At 36.5% G+C, this 21,621-nt stretch overlaps 2 protein-coding genes across 15 annotated transcripts in view; one reads left to right on the top strand and one right to left on the bottom strand.

The window, feature by feature from the left end:
• LOC145684106 (uncharacterized) overlaps nt 1-21,621 on the bottom strand; it is a 510,020-nt gene that overhangs the window by 201,100 nt on the left and 287,299 nt on the right. For 4 of the 14 annotated variants that reach the window (XM_081756008.1, XM_081756009.1, XM_081756014.1 and 1 more), the window contains one exon: nt 18,722-18,929. The exons of 9 other annotated variants lie outside the window; for them this stretch is intronic. The gene's annotated coding sequence lies outside the window, so the exon portion shown is untranslated. Of the gene's footprint in view, nt 1-18,721; nt 18,930-19,559; nt 19,697-21,621 lie in introns of those variants that run through there. One more of the 14 variants, XM_081756006.1, reaches the window with a different exon arrangement.
• LOC145683602 (xaa-Pro aminopeptidase ApepP-like) overlaps nt 1-21,621 on the top strand; it is a 96,733-nt gene that overhangs the window by 6,356 nt on the left and 68,756 nt on the right. The window contains exons 3-6 of the mRNA XM_081754942.1: nt 1,659-1,838; nt 8,798-8,909; nt 16,139-16,261; nt 19,575-19,824. Coding sequence (XP_081611068.1) covers nt 1,659-1,838; nt 8,798-8,909; nt 16,139-16,261; nt 19,575-19,824 — 665 coding nt within the window. The remainder of the gene's footprint in view (nt 1-1,658; nt 1,839-8,797; nt 8,910-16,138; nt 16,262-19,574; nt 19,825-21,621) is intronic.

Raw genomic sequence — 21,621 nt, 5'->3', positions numbered from 1 at the left:
TACTTAAAAAATTGATTTATTTATTTTTGTGCAGATAAGTAGTTGTAGTATTTATGCCCTTGTACTTCATGGTATAAATTTTGTGACCAACTTAAAACAACTGGCTAGTAAAACAGCTGGCTGGAGTAGTGCGCGGAAAAACGTACTTCCGGGAGTATTACTCTCCCGAGCGGGTCGTTCTTCATCATATGAACTCAATGAAGCAAAAAAAAAAAAAAAAAACCGAGCATCGTCTGATCCGGCACGTTTGATTGGCTAGTCTCGTTTCTCCGGCATGATTGTTGGCTCGAAACATTGCCATCTTAGTGGCGCGGAGTGGGCAGAGTAGGTGTGGCGAAGCTGTAACGTATGGCTTCACGATTTTGTTGTATGGACAGATCCTCTATTTAATAACATCCTTGAGTTAGACCTCTGTTGAGTATCGAGTAATACAAGCGTACATTACAATGTTAGCAATGGAACAGTAAATGTATTTTGGTTGAAAACGTTTACGTGCATTTGACAAGTATAGAGAATATCTGAAACACTGTTCATTGAAAAGTGATGCAAAGATATTCATTTAGTAGTATCAATATGGACCTAAAATTAATACAGTACTGAGGGACGCTAGATGTACAATTTGTCGATCACCAACCTTTATCAATCACTTTGTAAGTCAGGTTTACAGTTACTTTTTGAGCTCATTTTAGTTCAACTTTCAAGTTCCCTTGTTTTGGTAATTTGTAATTCTTGATATATTATCCACTCAGTAAAATTTAAAAATAATAAAGAAGTTAGAATTTTTGAAACTAATAACAATGGTTAGGTTCAAGGGCGTCCATCAGTGGAGGCAAGTGGGGCGCTTGCCCTTCCCTAGAGGAAATTGTACTTCAGGATATCGAAAATCCAATATAATTTTTACATTAGTTACAGCAAAATTTGAAACTATTTTTGAAACGTCGCTTATACTTGCCCCCCCTTGGAAACCACAACATGGGCGCCCTTGGTTAGGTTTGGGTGCGCACTTTTTCCTTCCATAGCAAAAAATGGCTCTCAGAAAGTACCCAATGTTCCAAATGTTGTCTCCAGATATAATTAGAAATAATATTCCATCACACTTTTCTTTCTTTTTTTTAAAAAAAAATCCTTTTTGAAACGTGTCATATACTCCCGGTAATTTCCTTTTCTTTTTTCGATCAAAAGATCCAATATATTTCAGGCAAAAATTTCCTTTTAGGACTTATATCTTGAGAACTACATATAGTGTAGCCAAATCTAAACTATCACTTAACTCAGTATGATGTGTTTATTCCTAATAAATACAAAAACTCGATTTAGGGTTCCTTCAAGAATTTTGGGGCCCCTGGTCCACAAACTAATTATAGTCCAAGATCGCAATCTTTTGATGAATTTTTCTGGATCATTCCTAAAATTCTTGGCCAAGATCATATTCATTTGTTTTTATCATTTCGAAAATTCTTGTTTAACTGCTACTTCCTAAATTTTATTCCAATGATTTTGTCAAGATGGTTAAGAAAAATAGCACATTTTTGCCTGTTTATTCACTTTATTTTAGCTCTGTTCCTGTAAAAACTGTCCGTTAAAATCATAATTCTACTCATGACTTATATTCAAGAGTGAGTACATTGATTTGGTTAATCTTTTTCGTTATTTTTTAGAGTGAGATACCCGCAGAACACGATCAACGCAGAGAGTATATCAGTGGATTTACAGGTAGCTCAGGTACTGCAATCGTTACTCTGAAAGCTGCTTCACTTTGGACAGATAGTAGGTACCATCTGCAAGCAGAGCAACAATTAGATTGTAATTGGGAGCTCATAAAGATTCGGAAAGAAGAGGTAAATACAATTTCTTTTACTTAATAACTATGATTAGATAATCAAACTTCGTAACTTAGTAACGGCAGCGAGACTATATTCGTCTTTAAAAGCATCTACTATTATTAATGTACTGTTATTCTGTACCGAGAAAGCTAATTAGATTAATTAAGATATGTTTAAGTGAATCCCAAAGTAAAGTCCGGGTAGGAAAATTTTTGTCCACGAGCTTCCACGTCGAAAATGGCCTGAAACAAGGAGATGCGTTGTCGCCATTATTATTTAACTTTGTGCTGGAATACGCCATAAGGAAAATCAAAGATAGCAACCAGGGCTTAGAGTTGAACGGCATTCACCAGGTTATGGCATATGCTGATGATGTAAATTTAATGGGGGATGATAGGAGAACAGTAGAAATAAATGCAGAGATATTATTAAACGCTTGCAGGGACATGGGTTTAGAAGTAAATGCAGAGAAAACTAAATACATGGAAGTGCGTCGGGACCGTAATACGGCAAATTGTGGAGGCGTTAAAATATTAAATAATACTTTTGATAAAGTGGATACTTTCAAGTATTTGGGATCAATATTAACAGACGAAAATCATATTCACGAAGAAATTAAATGTCGACTAAAAGCAGGGAATTCGTGTTACTATTCGGTTCAAAATCTCTTGTCGTCGCGAATTCTGTCGAGGAATTTGAAGCTTAAAATATATAAAACGATAATCATGCCTGTTGTTCTGTATGGTTGCGAAACATGGTCGCTTACTCTGAGGGAAGAACATAGACTGAAAGTATTTGAGAACAGGATCCTGAGAAGAATATTCGGACCCAAGAGGAACGAGAATGGAGAATGGCGGAAGCTTCATAACGAGGAACTACATAGTTTATACGGTTTACCCAACATTGTTAGGGTCGTCAAGTCTAGGAGGCTTAGGTGGGCAGGTCATGTAGCTAGAATGGAAGAAAGTAGAAACGCTTTCAAAGTCTTGACTGGTAGACCCATAGGAAAACGACCATTAGGAAGACCTAGGCGCAGATGGGAGGATAATATTAAGATGGATCTTGCAGAGATAGGAATACAAAGTAGAAACTGGATCCAATTAGCTAAGGATAGAAGTCAGTGGAGAGCTTTTGTGAACGCGGCACTGAACTTCCGGGTTCCATAGGCCATAGAGTTAGTTAGTTAGTTAGTTAGTTATTCTGTAAACCGTCTCCTTTAGCCTAACCGGTATAAGAGTGGGACGTAAAACTCAAAAATTTCATTTCATTTTCTTTTTTAACTTTGTAAAGATTGCTAATTATTAGGGTGTAAACTGAGAATCTAAATCCGGATGGTCGGTTCTCAATCTACCTTAAATAGTAGATTAGTTTCTTACAGGTATTGCAAGAGATAGAGGCAAAGTGAAATGAAGAGACCGAGATGGAGTGAACCAGTGGGCCGTGGGTCAAGTGGATCGGGATTTTTTGAGTGGGTCAGTGGGTGGTAGGTCAACATGACGCGATCCACTGCGACCACCACCTACTGTGACCCCACAGACCAACTCTACTCAGTGCACTGTAGACAGCATCTTCTGAAGACTGCTGAATTTGTCTACGTTTTACTTTCATGGCCTCTATTTTTCTTCCCTTTTAATTTGTTTCTATTTACTTACCTGAAATGAGTATATCTAAGTGAAAGAAAACTTCAGTCAGTTTTGAATATTGATATTTGTAATTGAAATATTAGTAATAGGACTTACTACTTGGCTTTCGAGACTCAATCGAATTTTACACACTTTTTTTCCATTTATGTTGTCCTACTTAACGTTGATTTGAGATCTTCAAATTTCACTCTATTTTCCACTGAAAAGTATCTGTAATTGAACAAGGAAATAATTGTATATGATAAATAATTAAAATTCATCGTAATATGGCCCTTGACAAACATTTTACCATTTTATACTGTGAAGGTCAGATCCACTGGTTTTATAATAGAGCTGTGCTCGAGCGATTGATCGTAGCAATTCAAACTCCAATTAGTGATAATTTCACAGCCTTGTTTTATTACAAGTGTAAACCCTTTGTTCAGTTGAGAGGAAGACGTGGATCATGGATCAGAGTTTATGACTATGGGCTTTGGTGGGTCGTGGATCAGAGTGGTTCACGCTGGGTGATCGGTCAGTGGACCATAGGTCAAGTTTTCATTGGCTCACGCCATCTCTGGAAGAGAATATAAAACTGATAATTGAGTCTTAAAAGGTTACGTATAATTCCATTAACCATTTTCACCATAATGAGTGTGGAAAGCTGTGCTTGAGGTACAAATCGAAGAATCTAAATCTCTCAGAAAAGATTCACTGGTATACAAAATTTTGCTTATTATTATTTCTTGAATGTTTATGTATTTGGACCCCCTGAACACGAATCCGACACTTATTTTTATGTAGTGTCAATATTTTCACTGATATAAGCATATTTTATTTTTCTACCTATACTGGAACATTGGTTGCGTGGGAATAGGAAAAGCATGCCGTTTGCCGTTCCGCGAGTGTGAAGAGAACCTACCAACCATCATGATGATTGTTATTTTTGCATGATCGACTTGCACTACAATAGAGGCAAGAACAAACACCAGCTACAATACCCAAACATACCATCCTCCAAAGCATCTGTTTTGCATAGAGAAGAACTCCCTATTCCCTCACCTCCGCTCCAAACGATTGTCAGTGAAGAAGCAGATCACTCCGACAATTCAGATAGTTCGTTCGTTTTGGAAGATAGTGAGAAACCTCATTTACTAAACCAAAAAGAACAAGATGATCTGATTAGAGATCTACAATTACCGAAAAATAAGTTCGAATTGCTAGCATCACGACTCAAAGAGTGGAACTTTCTACTTCCTTCCTGCAAAATATCTAAGTACAGAAACAGACAGCAACATTTTTCCGTTTATTTTGCTGTTGAGGATTCATTGTGCTACTGTACAGATATCGGTTTTCTTTTTAAGGCAATTGGCTTTCAATATGAACCAAAGGAATGGCGACTGTTCATGGACAGTTCGAGTACTAGTCTGAAGGCTATTATTTTGTACAACGGAAACCAGTATCCTTCAACCCTTGTTGCACATTCCATCCACATGAAGGAAAGTTATTCAAATGTGAAGCTGATGGAGAAAATTAAATATGAGGAACATCAATGGGACGTGTGCGGGGATTTCAAAATTATTGGTTTTCTTCTTGGGTTCCAAAGTGATTATACTAAATATTCATGCTTTCTATGTCTGTCGGACAGTCGGGCAACTAACCAGCATTATGATCAAACCGTGTGGCCTGAAAGATCGGAGCTTATTCCAGGAACACATGTGATATATGAAGCATTAGTGCCCAGGGAAAAGATTCTCATGCCAACATTACATATTAAGCTGGTATTGGCAAAACAATTTATGAAAGCTCTGGATCGCAATTCACCTGCCCTACAATGTATCAAACAAATGTTTCCAGCTTTATCAGAGGCAAAAGTTCTGGCTGGCATTTTCAAAGGGCCTCAGATTCGTGTCATGCTTAATAGTGCTACACTTAAACAAAAAATGACGGAGTTGGAAAGAAATGCTTGGGAGTCCTTTCATAAATTGGTGACGGGACTTCTTGTGCATAACCAAAGTGAAGCGTTTGATCACCAAGTTAAGACACTCACAGATCAATATCGAGCATTGGGATGTAGAATGTCTTTAAAATTGCATATGCTTCATTCACACTTGGATTTCTTTAGGGAGAAATTAGGAAACGTTAGCGAAGAGCACGGAGAACGTTTCCATAAGGACATTCAGGTAATGGAAACCAGACACCAAGGAAGGTGGGATTGTGCAATGATGGGTGATTATATTTGGGGGTTAGTCCGTGACGAAGTGAACGTTTCCCACAAAAGAAAAAGAACCACTAACCTTCACTTTTGATTACAGAATTCCAGTACTTGATGAACACTTTCCTCCAATCTCAAGTACTTTTGTATATTATTTATAAAATATGTAATATTAATATATTTTGGTATTTATGTAATGTTATGTAGATTTTTGTAACCCAGAAAACTGATGTCCAAAATGTGTGTGTTATGTTTGTAGTTCAATGTCCCTATAAGATACAATTTTATAATATGTTACTGTTCCAATAAAATCTGATATGCTTATATAATCACAAATTTTGACATTACGGGAAAATAACTGCCATACTCGTGTTCAGTGGGTGCAAATCAGTAAGAAACCGACGAAAAATCAACATAAGCACGACCTTGATCAAAATTTGTATACACTTACAGAAAAAGGCACTTACATGGTGCTTTTCTATTAGCTTGAAGTCAACCTCAAACGCTCCGCATCATCACGATTTGCGCATGTATAAGTTAATCGAATAGCAAGTTGCTTGAACTGAAGTGTGGATTTCAAGTGTGGTTGACTGAATCCAGAGGGTCCTTTTTATATAAAACGTTAGAATAAAATCTTCACGGCTTTCATATTTATTTATATCGTGTAATGACGATTGAGCGTACATTACTAATTGTGTCAGTAATCCTTATCATAATTTGCTAATTAAGGAACTAATAGGAGCCAATATCATTGATAGTATATTGGAATAGGACACAAATCACCTTTAAACATATACTAAATGCAAATTGTAGTAAATAATAATTATATAATTTTTTTACACCAAACAATTTCCATTATTTTATTGACATGAATAGTGAATTTATAGAAAACTATAATATAAAACATAATTACTGAAATAATATCTGAATTTACATGTCTGTCAAAGCTGGGAGTAAACCTAATAAGGTTTGGTTTGAGTACACAACTAGAGCGACGAAGAAGTAAATCAAATTGATTTGGAACATGGTAAATAAGGATTTGACACTTACATATACAATAGACCTCGTTGCAGCATTCTCACTTACTCTGCAAGTACACTTACAAACGACAGAGTTGACTGCTAAAATCCCGGTCTCTTGAGCGGGTGGTAAAATGATGGAATGAGAAATTCAAATACGATTTCGTAATAGGGTAAAACGAAGAGAAGCGCCACACTTTCCATAACTGACTTCCACTGTTTATAACTGCCATCCTTACTTTTGTGGAAAGTTATCTACATGATAACAACTCAGGAAGACATTCAATGAATCTTTTAAAAAGCACTGAATTTGAATGTCATAAAAAAATGCGAGAAGAGATGCCACGCCGAATCATCACTGCTTCTTCAGGTTCTCCGCACGAGTATTCTTTCTCTCACAGATCGCACGAAGTGTTACGTACAGAATTCTGGTTTTGTTTAACAATTTGAAACACATAAAAAGCTAGATCCATTCAGATTTGGAAGCTTGAGGAAGTAGTTTTTTCAACATTCTATACAACTGATGTCTTTCTCAGGCCCACTTCTGTAGCAGTGCACAATATTCAACGTTACTAACATTCAGAGAGCCATTTCAATTTTCCACTGAACCCCCCCCCCCCCACACACACACAGCTGTACAGAAAATTTACATCGATTAACCAAGGTAGCTTTTCGTACTGAAGAAAAATATACCTTAATCATCAAGCTCAGTCAACACTTTCGAAAATTATCGCATTAGAGTATATGGCCAGAACTACTTTTTTCGATTTTAAAAGAACGATAAGAGTTAGAAACGCAGTTCTTGGGAAGTTTCCAAGAGACAATATCAAGGCACATCTAATGGTATTAGAGTGGGTTTCCGAAAAGTTCCGGAACATTACTTAAATTTGTTGAACTTGTTTGGAAGTATTTTATCTACACAAACAAGAATTTTAGGAATGATCCAAAATAAGGATCAAAAAGTTGCAATTTTGACCAAGAGTTCTAGGAATGATCAAAACAACACATCAAAAGATTTCGATCTTGCCAAATAATTAGTTTTTGGATCAGGGGCCACGAATATTTTGAACAGACCCTAAATTGAGTTTTTTTTTTTTTATGGAATAAGGAGATCATACTGAGTTAAGTGATGGTTTGGGTTTGGCTACACTATATGTAGTTCTCCAGTAGTTCTCCAGATATAAGGCCTATAATTCGATATGTTACCGAGTCCGAGACGAGATCGAGACTAGTCTCGAACTCGGTACCATCCCTAAATATTTGTTAATTTCATAGCTTACTTTTCCACCTCATAGTTGTTTCTACCTTACAATGTTTTTTTTTTCAAAAGTACGTTTGAAGCAAATACTGCATCAAATTGTCTTATCTGGCTTTTATGTTAATGTTGAACTGGTTTTGCAAAAAATTCCATCCCGATTTAAGCAATGTTCCGGAACTTTCCGGAAATCTGCTCTAGTACCATTAAATGTGCTTTGATATTGTCTCTTGTAAACTTCCTAAGAACTGTGTTTCTATCTCTTATCGTACTTTTAAAATCGAAGAAAAGTGCTTCTGGCCATATACTCTAATGTTAAATTCAACATGCGAGAATTTTCGAAAGCGTTGACTCAGCTTCATAACTAAGGTATATTTTTCTTCAATATGAAGTGCTACGTTGATTAGTCGATGTCAAATTTTTGTACAGCTTTGGGGGGGGGTTCAATATAAAATGGAAATGGCTCTTTGTGTTACAATATGTCAATGTTTGTATTATTTATATTACACCCTGTGTACTTTTGATAAGTACCACATGCAAGGTTGTGCGATATCTGAATGAGAATACCTCGTATTTCGCCAAACGATATAGACAAAATGCCAAGATATCGAGTAAACGATATATCTATCAGTAAGATCTTAGCTGATATATCGAAAAATATAAAAATATCGAAAATTATCCAAATAATATATTGGTCAGTAAAATCTTTCGATACTTGAAAATATCGACCTATATATTGAAATACCTCAGAGCCCTAATCACATGCTGAATTTCAGAGAATTAAAAGTTACACTTCACACATATAATGTTTAGTAACTGATTCTTAACCTAACTGCTCATACTGATATTTCTTTCCCTTTTAGGTAAATAAAATGATGCTATGGCTCACACGTTCCGTTCAAAGTGGCTCAGTGGTGTCTGCCAATCCACGCACTATGAGTTACGAAGACTGGAATGACTGGAAAATCAATTTAAGTACGTTACTTAATTTATTGATATTACAAGGGTTGGATTTTTTGTAATGACAACACTGCTATACATATACTCGGGAACAAAGCAATCCATTATAATTCATACCAGCAGTAGGTTAGATGCCGACCCGCAATCAGAGCACATGAACTCGCCTGCCCTCCTTTCCATGCGCGCGCAGCGCCAGCAGTTGGATGGCAGTTCTGAGTGTGTGCTCGTGGACTACAGTCGCGCTGCGTGAGTGCTCGTGGAATACAGCCATGTTTACGAAGCAAGATCAGAGGAGCTGGTTGAAAATTGAATGCGCTAGAGGTAGAAATGCAAAACAGTGCTACGAAGTATTGCAAGATGTTTGCGATGCAAGTGCATTACCATACCGTACAGTATCAAGGTAGATCAAAGCCTTTAATGACGGACGACAAAATGTCACAGACATGCCTCGCTCCGGTCATCCTCCTGTAAGTGAAGAAAATGTGCAGAACGTGAACGCGTTAGTGCGAGCGGATCAGAACGCCACGATTCGTCAATTAGCCAACGATACAGGACTAGCTCATTCGACTGTGCTGAAAATTCTGAAGAAGAGCCTGGGATTGCGTAAAATCGCCTAAAGGTGGGTTCCACATGATCTGACTGAACAGCACAAGTGGCTGCGATGAGATGCCGTTCGAACACACTTGGAGCGGTATCAACGCGAAGGTGAGGCCTTCTTACGGCGGATCATTGCTATTGATAAGACCTGGGCCAGAGCTTATGAACCACAGCTGAAACGGCAATCACAAGAGTGGCGTGATCCTGGGTCACCGAGAAAAACAACAGTTCGGAATATCCCAACCAATGTGAAAGCTATACTCATCATTGCATATGACTGGAATGGTTTAATCATAAACCATATCGTCTCCCAAGGACACACCGTTAAACTGCAGAGTACTACTGCATTTTTTGCAAAACAGTCTGCGAGCAGCTATAAGATGAAAATGACGCCACTTCCTGACGAACCCACCCATCGTTCTGCATGACAATACAAGGGCACATTCAGCAGATGCGGTCACTGATTTGTTGCATCGTCGGGGCTGGGAAGTGCTGTATCATCACCCGTATTCTCCATATATAAGTCACTGTGACTACGACCTTTTTCCGAAAATGAAGGAACCACTTCGTGGGACACGCTTCCGTTATGTTGATGATCTCCTCCGGGCGACCGATCGATTCATCCGCGCTATCCAAAGATTAGGCACTGCCAATGGCATCCATCGGCTGCCAAGTGGCTGGAAACGCGTGATTCACAATGCTGGTGATTACATCGAGGGCCTGCAAAACTTCGAACCTAGTAAGTACTCTACTTCTCAAGATATACCGTTGCCATTGCTAAAAATCCAACCCTGTATTAGCAATTAGAACATGATGAAATATATATATATTTACTTTAACATCCATGTTATCTCGTCCCTAATTTTCAAATACGTATTTTCGACTATCATCTGATTTATATTACAAAATAGACAGTATTATCGTACGCGATCGATTAAACTTATTCGATTTTGACCAAACTTGGTATTGGTGTAATTCTTGTAGACCTTAATATGCACATAAAATATTGTGAATTTGGCGACCCCTGGATGATCAAAGTTGTGTTTTGAGCAAATAAAAATCAATGAAAGACATTTTATTTAGCCAATTGGGAATCCTGCTAGTTAATTCTGCCAATTGGAGATAAAACAAAAAATTATTGAAATACTCCTTGAAATGCCTACTTGATATGAAAGTTTTTTTTTTCATAGCGGAGCATGTAGGTGGCGCTGCTATATTTGCGCAATTTAATCACTTGTGCAATATCCTTAACACGTGGCAAGATTCATTTTTAGTCTGGACATTGTTCCGTGCATTTGCTAGAGAATCATGTCAGAACTGACGGAATTTCAACGAGGCCAAATTGTTGAAGTTTAGATGGTGGGTGCCTCGATAATCAAGGTAGCAGAAGTTTTTGGTGTATCACAAGGTACAGTCACGAAAGAAAGTATTCTTCAGTTGACAAAATTTCTTTTCTTAATAACTCAATAAAAATAACGTATTAGAGTACCGATTTTGGCAAGTTATCAAGTTATAACTATTCTAAGGATAGCAACAAGATCCAAATTAAATCATTTGTTCCCGGGTTATTGACAAAAGAAAATTTGTCAACTGTCAAATACGCTCTTTCCCATATCCAAGATTATATCGGTATATTGTAAGATTAGAAAAAAAACGTATCGGCCAAGCACAAGCGTAGTCGAAAAAGTGTTTTGAGTGATATAGATGGACGAACATTGCGTAATATTGTGACGAAAAAGAGACGATACTAGAAAAAGTGCCAAGTGAAATAAATATCGTGTTTAAATTTCCTATCAGTATCAAAACAGTACAAACGGAACTCCAAAAGCAAAGTATTTATGGACGACCCACCATTCTCAAACCTCTGATCACGTAGACAAATACCGTGAAGAAAAGAAAGTGATGCGAAGTTATATACCTGTGCGCTGCAACATTGACACAAGATCGTTTGGCCAGGTAAGTCAACATTTACACTATTTCCGACTTCTGTCCGAATTTACATCTGGAGAACGCCACCTCAAGCTTAAGATCCAGACTGTTTGTTACCACGTGCGAAACATGGAGGAGACTCAATCGTGACATGAGCAGCCATATCGTGGTATTATGCTGGATCCACCGTCCCTGCCAACGATTACTTGATGATTTTGAGCGATCAGGTCTATCCAATGGTGCAATGTCTGTTCAATGATGGTGATACTGTTTGTCAAGATGATAACACTTCTGTTCACACAGTTCACATCAGACAGGATTGGTTTCCTGAGCAATAAGAGGAAGTTGCACACCTACCATGACCTCGCCAGCCTCCTGATCTAAATATTCTTGAGCATTGTAGTCAACGTAGGAGAGAAATGTTTGAGCATACAATCCGTCACTAAAGGAACTTGTATAAGTTTTCCAGGAAGAATGCTACAAGATCCCCCTGATATAGGACTTACATTATTGAAAAAAGAAAGCTGGAAGCGGGTCTGCATGCCAAAAATAATCCTATGCCATATTAGTCTTAGGTACACGCTTTTATCGAGTATTTCCATATTTTTGCCCACTCCCTGAACGTAATTACAGATTTGAAAGTATTGACTTAAAATATTGTGTTACTTTGGGAGAAAAACTGTTAATGCTTGAACAATTTGTACTCAATCAGTGAATATATTTATAGCTTAGTTTGTGTTCTGGTCATGTTTATGTTTGCATGAGAATGACTGTAAATATAGGTTATGTTTCTTTTCGAAAATCTATTTGAATTCGAGTCAATATCATTATTATAATTGACCCAACTCTTCTACACAGCAATCTATCTTGGATAATATTTTACCACGTTCCTCCGCAGCATTTTTTTTTTATTTAATCATTCCACCATGTACGAAGAAGTTTCCTACACTGTTTTTTATCTCTTGATATCCAGTCAAGAATCACTTTGGTCCATCGATCATCATTTCTTATTTGTAACACTGCAATTTTAGTGCTTTTATTTTCATGATAATGTAAGCCACTCCTGTCTTCTTTTCTGATCCATGTAATTCTTTCCCTATCTTTTTGGCTGAATCGTAACGTGCATATCTCCATGTTTCGTTGTGTAGTCTGCAGACAATGATTGTGTGATGTTGTTAGTGTCCATGGTCTCTGAACCATCTTGCAATACTGGCAGAATACATTAATTGAAAATTTACGCTCTAGACATATTGGCATTTGGCTTTTCAATACTGCGTAGTTGTTCCTGTGAATGCACTTCAAACTAACTCAATACGTCTGTTAATTTATTATTTAATTTGACAATCATGGATGTCTTTTGTTTCAAAAAGATGTATATATTGACTTTTTCTAATTTCGGCTAAGTTGGACCTTGACATTGTGGACCTTAAGTATTGTTTTACACATTGTTTAACAGAAAAACTACAACTGAAACTACATATGCCTAATGTTTCAAAACTTTTCCAATTAAGAATAAAAGTCAACGCTTACTATAAACTTTCAAAAAATATATAAATAATAGTTTCAATTATCTTTGTCACTCAAAAAACTGGGGCGCTAGGCCCTCGGCCCCGGACTAGATCCGCCATTGTGCAGCTATAACATTATGTTGGCAGAGGGACACATTATTATATCTTATAAATACCCCTATTGAATCTAACAGGTGAAGAGGCCGCGGTGGCTCAGTGGTAGAGCGTTCACCTCTACTGCTTGGGGTCCCTGGTTCGATCCCAGCCCCCGCCAAGTCAACTTTGTGGTGGACAAATGCCGTGTGGCGTGGGTTTCTTCGGAATTCTCCCGTTTCCTCTCACTTTCTTCATTCCACTATTCTCACTCATTACTCATCATCACCGTCTCCTTTAGCCTAACCGGCATAATCTTGGGACGTAAAACTCAAAGATTTCATTTCATTTCTAATAAGTGAAATTTATCTAGTGTGTGAAACTAAAAAAAAAAAAAATTATTTGTAATGTTCTCTACGTGGGAATTCGTAATTCAGGAAAATTACTGTTAGACGACGTTTTGATATATTATTCTTATGGAAGTACTGGGCAGTGAGTACAATTAGATGAAGAACTTTGGTATGTAAATTCCTTTTACTTCCATTTATTATGTTTGCAACTTTTGTAACCTGTTATTTTAGACAAGTATTTTTATGTGTTCCAAACCTCCAATTTATTAAATAAGCTCAGTGCATGTCCATAAGCGGGTAGTCAATACAAGAATAATTCAGAATAATAGGTCTTCAGGCAATACCTGTTTTTTATATTTTCTCATTTTCTTATATTGAACTTTCTAAAATAAAATTGTTACTATTAAGTAGTTTTGTTGGAAATTAACCTCCCATATGGATATGTATATATCCATATATGAGAGTGTCTAATTTACGGTTTTGTCTGTGCTTTGAAATTTAGATTGTAGATGGTTCGGCCTTATCCTCAATAAACTTATTTATTCTTTATCGTCTGTTTGTTTTTATGTATGTGATCGACAAATAAATGGTGTCTTGTACAGGGTGTCCGAGAAGTCCTTCCCTGATTACAGAAATTGATAACTCAGGCTAGAAATAAGATAGAAATATGAAACTGGTGTTGAATTGTTTACAAACTATAAAAGTTTTGGTCACATCAGTACACTTCCACATGAGCACCCTTGGTAGCACGTAGCACATCTAGGCGATATTCAATTTCCATCCACACATTAGCCAACATCACTGAACGGATCGATGCAACGACTGTGGTTTACTTAAAAAAAATTGAGACTTGGTAAAACAGAACAAACCTAACACAGACAAAAACTTTTATAGTTTGTAAACAATTCAACACCAGTTTCATATTTCTATCTTATTTCTAGCCTGAGTTATCAATTTCTGTAATCAGGGAAGGACTTCTCGGACACCCTGTATTTCTAAGCACGTGATGTGTTTGTGTTTCAGAGAAATTTTAGGATTTATAAATTAGCATAAACTGTATATTTCTTAAGGGGACAGATGACTAAATATTTTTCAAAACCTAACAATTTTTCTTTTGCCAGTTTTTCGTAAGTGAAAAGAGATAATGAAATGTAATTTACCTCAATAATAGATAATTTTATTCTATACCCGAAAATACGAATCAGAAGAATTTTGAGTGTTGCCATCCATAGAAATTACAGTGTGACCATAATTTGAATTACCCAAAAATCTAGGTTAAGACAACGAGTAGAAAAATGAACTCAACGTTAATTGATGACTTATCACACTGCCTGTGTTCCTTGTTAACTACTTTTTAAATAATATTTGTATTTATTCTGTAATAACTTACATACGTTATTACAAACTAAATCAGTTATTTCAAAATAAATACAAATGTTATTTTAAAAGTAGTTAACAAGGAACACAGACAGTATGATAAGTCATCAATTACCGTTGAGTTCATTTTTCTAGTTGTTGTCTTAGCCTAGATTTTTGGGTAATTCAAATTCTGGTCACACTGTAATTTCTATGGATAGCAACACTAAAAGTTCTTCTGATTCGTATTTTCGGGTATAGAATAATAACATTATCTATTATTGAGGTAAGTTACATTTCATTATCTCTTTTCGTTTACGAAAAACTGGCAAAAGAAAAATTGTTAGATTTTGAAAAATATTTAGTAGTCTGGCACCTTAAACTAAAAATTCAATTTACTGAACAAAGGAGCGTTTATTTAAAATAATAAATGTGTAATAGTATCGTCAACTAACTGAGTATATTTGCTTCATCAGACATTATCAGACATTTCATCTCCAGTGTCTAATGAAGCCCATATGTTCAGTTAGTTGATGAAACTGTTACACAATTATTATTTTTAAAAAATAAACGTTACTTTATTTGGTGAATTGTATTTTTAGTTTAAGTTATCTTAATATAGTAAAGTTAGTATGAACCAGTTAGTTATTGTATATTTCTGAATCTAAGACGAGATTTTTTTGGTCATAATTTCACGTTCAAAAATATGAAGTTCGTCTTCTTTCGTGATAATGTAGATTTTTTTTTTATAAACTTAGAACCACAAGTTTCCAATAAACTTTAGCTTTACCATCATCCTCGGTTAATGCTTTAGCTCTGAATATTTCCAGATTCAGTGGATCTTTCCAGTGACGAAGACTAAGGAAGGTCTGTATCGGATTTTATTTTTAATGTAGTTTCATAGAAGTTCTAAAAATATTAACAATATATGTTGTAGATATTTTCTTCATGATAATTTGTTAAAAAATTCAGGGATCGTCTTCGATTCAGAAATATACTGTGAATAGTTTGGAAAATATGTACTCAGTCCCAGGCGTAAAAGTGGATCTGAAAAGGTAGGGAGACTGTAAGTAGCGGCATGAAGTCAAGCGGCCCCCTGCCTATCTTTGCCCATTGTAATTATTTTAGAAAGTGGGGGGATGCCGTACATATTTTTAGAGGTGGGGGGCGGCATCCCCCCGCGATCCCCCACGCTTTTACTCCTGCTCAGTCAATCATTTGAAGCTGTTGTATTTTAACTATAAACCACAAGTCCAGTGATCTATTTAAATCATAGTACAAATTGATATATAATTTATATTTGTATTTTATTACAGTTAAATAATGATGATAAAATCAATCAAGGTAAAGCTGTAAACTATTTACAATTCCAATGCAAGTGATTATTGACATATTCGTTTTCTCTGCTTAGGTGTGGCTAATATCACCTTTGTACCTGCATACAACGATTTGATTGACACCATTTGGACGGAAAAAGAACTGAGACCACCTTACAAAACCGATGAAATCTTCATCTTAGATATGATTTACACTGGTGAGTGAATCCATATGTTTGAAGTTTAGTAGAAACAATATTAATAACCAATATAACAAAAATATTTATTTATTTAACAATCACCAGATACAGCTCAGAGGCCATTTTACACTGGATATCTAACAACAACAATAGCAATGGAAAGGATTTGGGAAGGTATCGGCCAGGGCCTGTTTAGTAGGTACCATCCCGACATTTTCCTGCAAGGACTGAAAAAAACCCTGGAAAACCCCAGTCAGGATGGTCGGCAGCGGGAATCGAACCCACGACCTCCCGTATGCTAAGCCAACGCTCTACCACTTGAGCTACTTTCAGATTCGACAGAGACATATCAAAATAAATAGTGGTAATTATCTTTCTTTTTAATGATTGTTATACATATATTTCTGTGTGCATGGAACTTCGATCGCGTAAGTGTCATGCGTTTATACGTGTAATCAAATGTTTCCACAAGGACGTTGGTTTTGTCACTACAATTTGAAATCCAATTTCAAACCAGTAGAAATGGTGTAATATTTTACAATATATATTTATATTAAATACTGTATATATTATTATAGTGGAAAATTTTCTAATGATGTAGTTAATAAAGATATATGGATAGATATGTGTTTTAGTATGTATCATGTGCACTCGTACACTTAAACTGTAAATTTATTCGCGACTGAACTTGTGCGTAGCCTTTCTCTCTCCCAATTGAAATCGGTCTTTTGCTCCTCATACCTTGAAAAAAATCCCTGTGGACGTTTCTGCTTGTGGCGATTCTGTTACTTCTTTGTCTCTAGCCGAAAGCCTACAGAAAAGGACACTATAAATATACCACATTGACTTGACACTTAGTCTTCCGTTCCGAGCGCTGCTATCGGCTGAAGGAATTCCACTCCCTTTCGCTGGGGGTCTCTCACTTAGCAACAGCTGAACCCTTATTGGCTCAATGCGTGGGTGTGTCGAGGGTGAGTTTTAGTTCGCATTTTTGCCACGGCTCAAGACATTTTGGCAGCACTTTAGTCTTGTTGATCCTGTCAATAAGGTTAGGCGAGAAGTACAAATTTGAGTAAAGAAGCACATAAAGGGTTATGTAGTAAAGTTATACTAAAAACTAATCGGAGAAAAGTAACAGTGTATTAGGGAAAACATAACAAAAGAAAAACAGCATGCATCCAGACGTGAAGATCTATGCAGGTAAGAAAAATAAATCTGGCTCCGTACATTTTTATAACACAACTAAATGTGGCGTGAACATGGTAGATCCAATGGCCAGGGAATACACCAAATAGCACCATCCATAGCTTCTGTTGTACAACTTATGGTGTACTTTTTCTTGTTTGCATAAATTCTTCGGTTTTGTATAAACTTATGACCAATAGCGATACTGTACTTAGGAATTTCTACTTCAAGTTGGAAAGGAACTTGTAGAGAAATACATTAAGATTAGGGGTGGAAATTCACAGGTGGCTTCTATAAGAAATGAGGAACGTAAGCGATCAAGTAAAAGGAGAATTCACCGGGAATTAAACAACAAATAAGTATTATGCTTACAGAAGATCTGCATCTAAACAGTGTACACCAAAGACTTTTCATGTGTTCTGATTGTGAGACCAACAAGGAACAGAAATAATGAACACAAAAATATTATGCCTGTGAAGTTGCTTAGGTAGAAAAATTTGTGGTTCTCAATAACTTTTCTCTTTAGGTTCATAGTTTCAGTGTTCGTAGTTTTGTACATACATTTTGTACATACTTTGTATATACATTCCTATTAAAGAGTACTACAGTTTTCAGTGTGTTCTATTCATTGGAGCAAAGCTCCTTTTTACTTGAATTAGGCCTCCGTTTATTCGGATACTCCTCCGACATGCCTGAACCAAATCTGACTTTTTAATTCGAGAGCCTGAGTGTCGTATGGGGTCGCATGTCCAGATCGTACATACCATTGCGGAACCATCACCAAAAAAATTGGATCTCCGAGATATGTGAACCGCTCTTCACCGAATTTGACTTGGTGATTCGAAAGCGCGTGCTGAGTGTGGTAAGGGGTCACATGTCCAGATCGACAACTATTGAGGAATAATCACCGAAAACATAATGCCCATAGACTTAAACTTTCAAAAGCATTTAGCACTCAAATTCTCATTTTAAACAGTGGAAAATAAAATTTTCAGCATTAGAAATAGGACGAAGCCCTTTTCGTTTTGTTCTGCGAACAGAATTCTTCAAAGTCATTATGTTTTTCGGTGATATGCCAAATTCAACCATTTGCATGTAGTGTTCGTTCAAGAAAACAGTTAATACACTAAAACTTTCTATGAATAATCAATAAAGGTCGATAGCATCGTTCCAAAATTGCGATTATTACATACATAGTAAAAGTAAATATGATACATATAAAAATTACAGACTATTGAAAATTATAAACTAAAGTATGAGGAAGAGATTCATAAACATGGGAAACTAGAGTACCTGAATTCTGAAACTATTGAAGAATGAGGAAGATTTGTTTCTGGAATCCTCAACTCAACACAATTGATTTTCCAATTTGTCATATCTCAGATTTCTTTACTTTACAGAAACTCTCAAATTACATCTTTTAGGGATGCGTCAAATCCGCCTTCTCATAAACTCGATATCTCAGGAATGATCCGTCGTCCGATAACAGCAAACGATAGATCTAGAAAAATCATATAAGGTAGTTTTAACTCAAAATCGTAATTTTTTAGATAAATTTATTGGTTATAACAGGTTGACTGCCAATGTGATTTGAGGGTACTGCTCCCAGGACATAAATTTCTTCTTATCTTTGGCTCAATTATGGATAGTCGTGTCACTTTTTTGTCGCGATATTTTGCTTCTCCCGAAAATGTACCAATGGGAGCCGAGCACCATATGTCATGTTCATGGTCTCACACTAATTTGTGACAATGAACATCATATATGATTCTCAAGAACATGAATCGGTTAGTAATTTGAGATATCGAGCATGAGCATCATATATGGTGCTCATGGGCATGGCCCCACAGAAAAATAAGGTGAGCACAACATTTAATGCTCATGGCAGTCAACCTGTAAGGAGGAATTAGTAAGAATGAACAAAAGAATGTGATGTAAACAATGCTTGAAGTTATGCAGTTTGTGTCATGAACCATTGGAGCAATAAAACCAAAATACTTCCCCATCTTAAGGTATCTCTCAATGAAGTACTTTAATGTATACATATATCGTATAAGCGCAAGTGCGTGTAGTCCTCATGTATTCATGTACGTATGAGAATAACTACAGTAAATAAATATAGTCCAATTACCTTGTAATATTTTAGGCAGATCCTGGCAAGACAAATATGATGAAGTACGTAAGAAAATGGCTTCTCTGCAAGTTGATGCGTATGTAGTTTCAGCATTAGATGAAATAGCATGGGTATTGAATCTGAGGTCTTCCGATATTCCCTACAAGCCTTTATTTCGCTCCTACCTCATTATAACGAATACAGCATCTTATCTATACCTAGAAGAAGAGCGAATTACTGATAATCTAGAACGATATCTTCAAACTGAAAAGGGGCTTGTTGAGTAAGTAAAAATTAATATTTATTTATAATAGAATCTGTAAATACTTCATTCTACATCATCAGAACATGTAGAAATATGTGTATATACAAAGATGAGACTTATAAGTGTTAATATGCAGGTTTATAGTTAGTGCATAAACTTCCGGTACGCGAAACTCGGGAAAACAATTCATTTTTCCCTCAGTGTCGGCCTAGGATGGCAGCTGTCCCTTACATTACCAAATGTAGGGATGGGCACGAGTCGAGCCAAAGGTAATTTTCTCGAGTCGAGTTTGATAAATGGCTCGCTCGTTTAAGCTCGTTTTGAAATCATGGCCAAATTGAGTGATTAGACTGGAAAGAGAAAGCTATGGGAAATGTAAGCACTAACGTGGAATACTTTTAATGTTGCTCACGAGAGGGGACATTGCCCGCATCTCGTCTCGTCTTGATAACGAGACAGCCTCAAATATGGTGACCATCAATATAAGTATATACTGTAGTTCTTACCACCAAGGTTGAGACCTGCACGGTCGAAGTTTTGATCCCAAGCTGAAGCCCACATATCCCAGATAGTGATGTCAACCGGCTTGACTCGGTTCAACTGAGTGAACAGCTCGAGTCGGTTGGGTTGGGATAAGCCATCGGCTCGGTTTAATTTAGACGACGGCTTGAGCTGGTTCGGTTGGAATGAGCCATCGACTTGACTCAAGTAAGCCGATAGCTTGAGCCGGCTCGGTTGGGATGAGCCACCGACTCAGTTTGATTCTGTTTAGGTGAGCCTTCGGCTCGAGAGGGCTCGGGTAGGGTAAGTCATCAACTCGGTTTGGTTCCGCTCAGCTGAGCCATCGGCTTGGCTAGACTAAGCCTATGGCTCCGGTGGGCTCGGGTAGGGTAAGTCATCAACTCGGTTTGGTTCCGCTCAGCTGAGCCATCGGCTTGAGCCGGCTTGGTTAGGATGAGCTGCTGTCTCTGCTCACTTCTCGGTAGGGATGCGCACGAGACGAGTCGAGATTTAAGACTGTTTCGACTCGTCTCGAGAAAATGTTGTTCGAGGTTATATATATATGAGCATTTTTAATAATTTACATATTACGCAGCAAATTGCGATACAAATTTTAATTTTTATCGCAATTTGTAAATTTTGTAGGGCATTTTATGCACTATAATGAGTAATTATAGAAAATTATAGTAAGTATATTCATAAAGAAAGTCCAATAAATACGAAAGTACTTGACAATTCCATTCATTATAAAGGAAATTGTGAATTACTTTTGTATTTATTGGATTCGTTCTATGAATTTATTATTATTATTATTATTATTATTATTATTATTATTATTATTATTATTATTATTATTATTATTATTATTATTATTATTATGCTATTATTTTCTCAACTATCGTAAAAAGAAGCAAAGAACAAGAATTTCCGTCACTACTAACCTAAAGGCGAAAATGACTTTTAATTGGAAATAATAGATGCATTTAATTTCGGGGAGAGGCTATAGGAGTACTTTAGAGTTTACTGGTTTTCTTTGCAATCCGAGCTAATTGGATAAGCATTATATTTTATTATATTATTTGTCAAGTTTAGCGAAATGAGAGTTTTACCACAGCGACAAATTGAACGATTAGGCTAAGAAAAACAAGGCATTCTCTGTTCTTTCTTCCAACATACACACACAAAGAGAGAGCCCATTTGGTCAGGATGTTTTCTGAGTTACCTTTGTAGCATCTCACAAGGAGAAATCTTGCAAGTATACTATGCTGGTTTTTACAAGAGATGTAAATGAGCATCCGGTATATCAACACTTCA

The sequence above is a fragment of the Thermobia domestica genome, chromosome 4 (genome assembly GCF_964235325.1).
Source record: "Thermobia domestica chromosome 4, izTheDome1.hap1.1, whole genome shotgun sequence".
NCBI lineage: Eukaryota > Metazoa > Arthropoda > Insecta > Zygentoma > Lepismatidae > Thermobia > Thermobia domestica.
The sequence above is the reverse complement of the archived record's forward strand: the minus strand, read 5'-3'. Positions and strand labels throughout refer to the sequence as shown.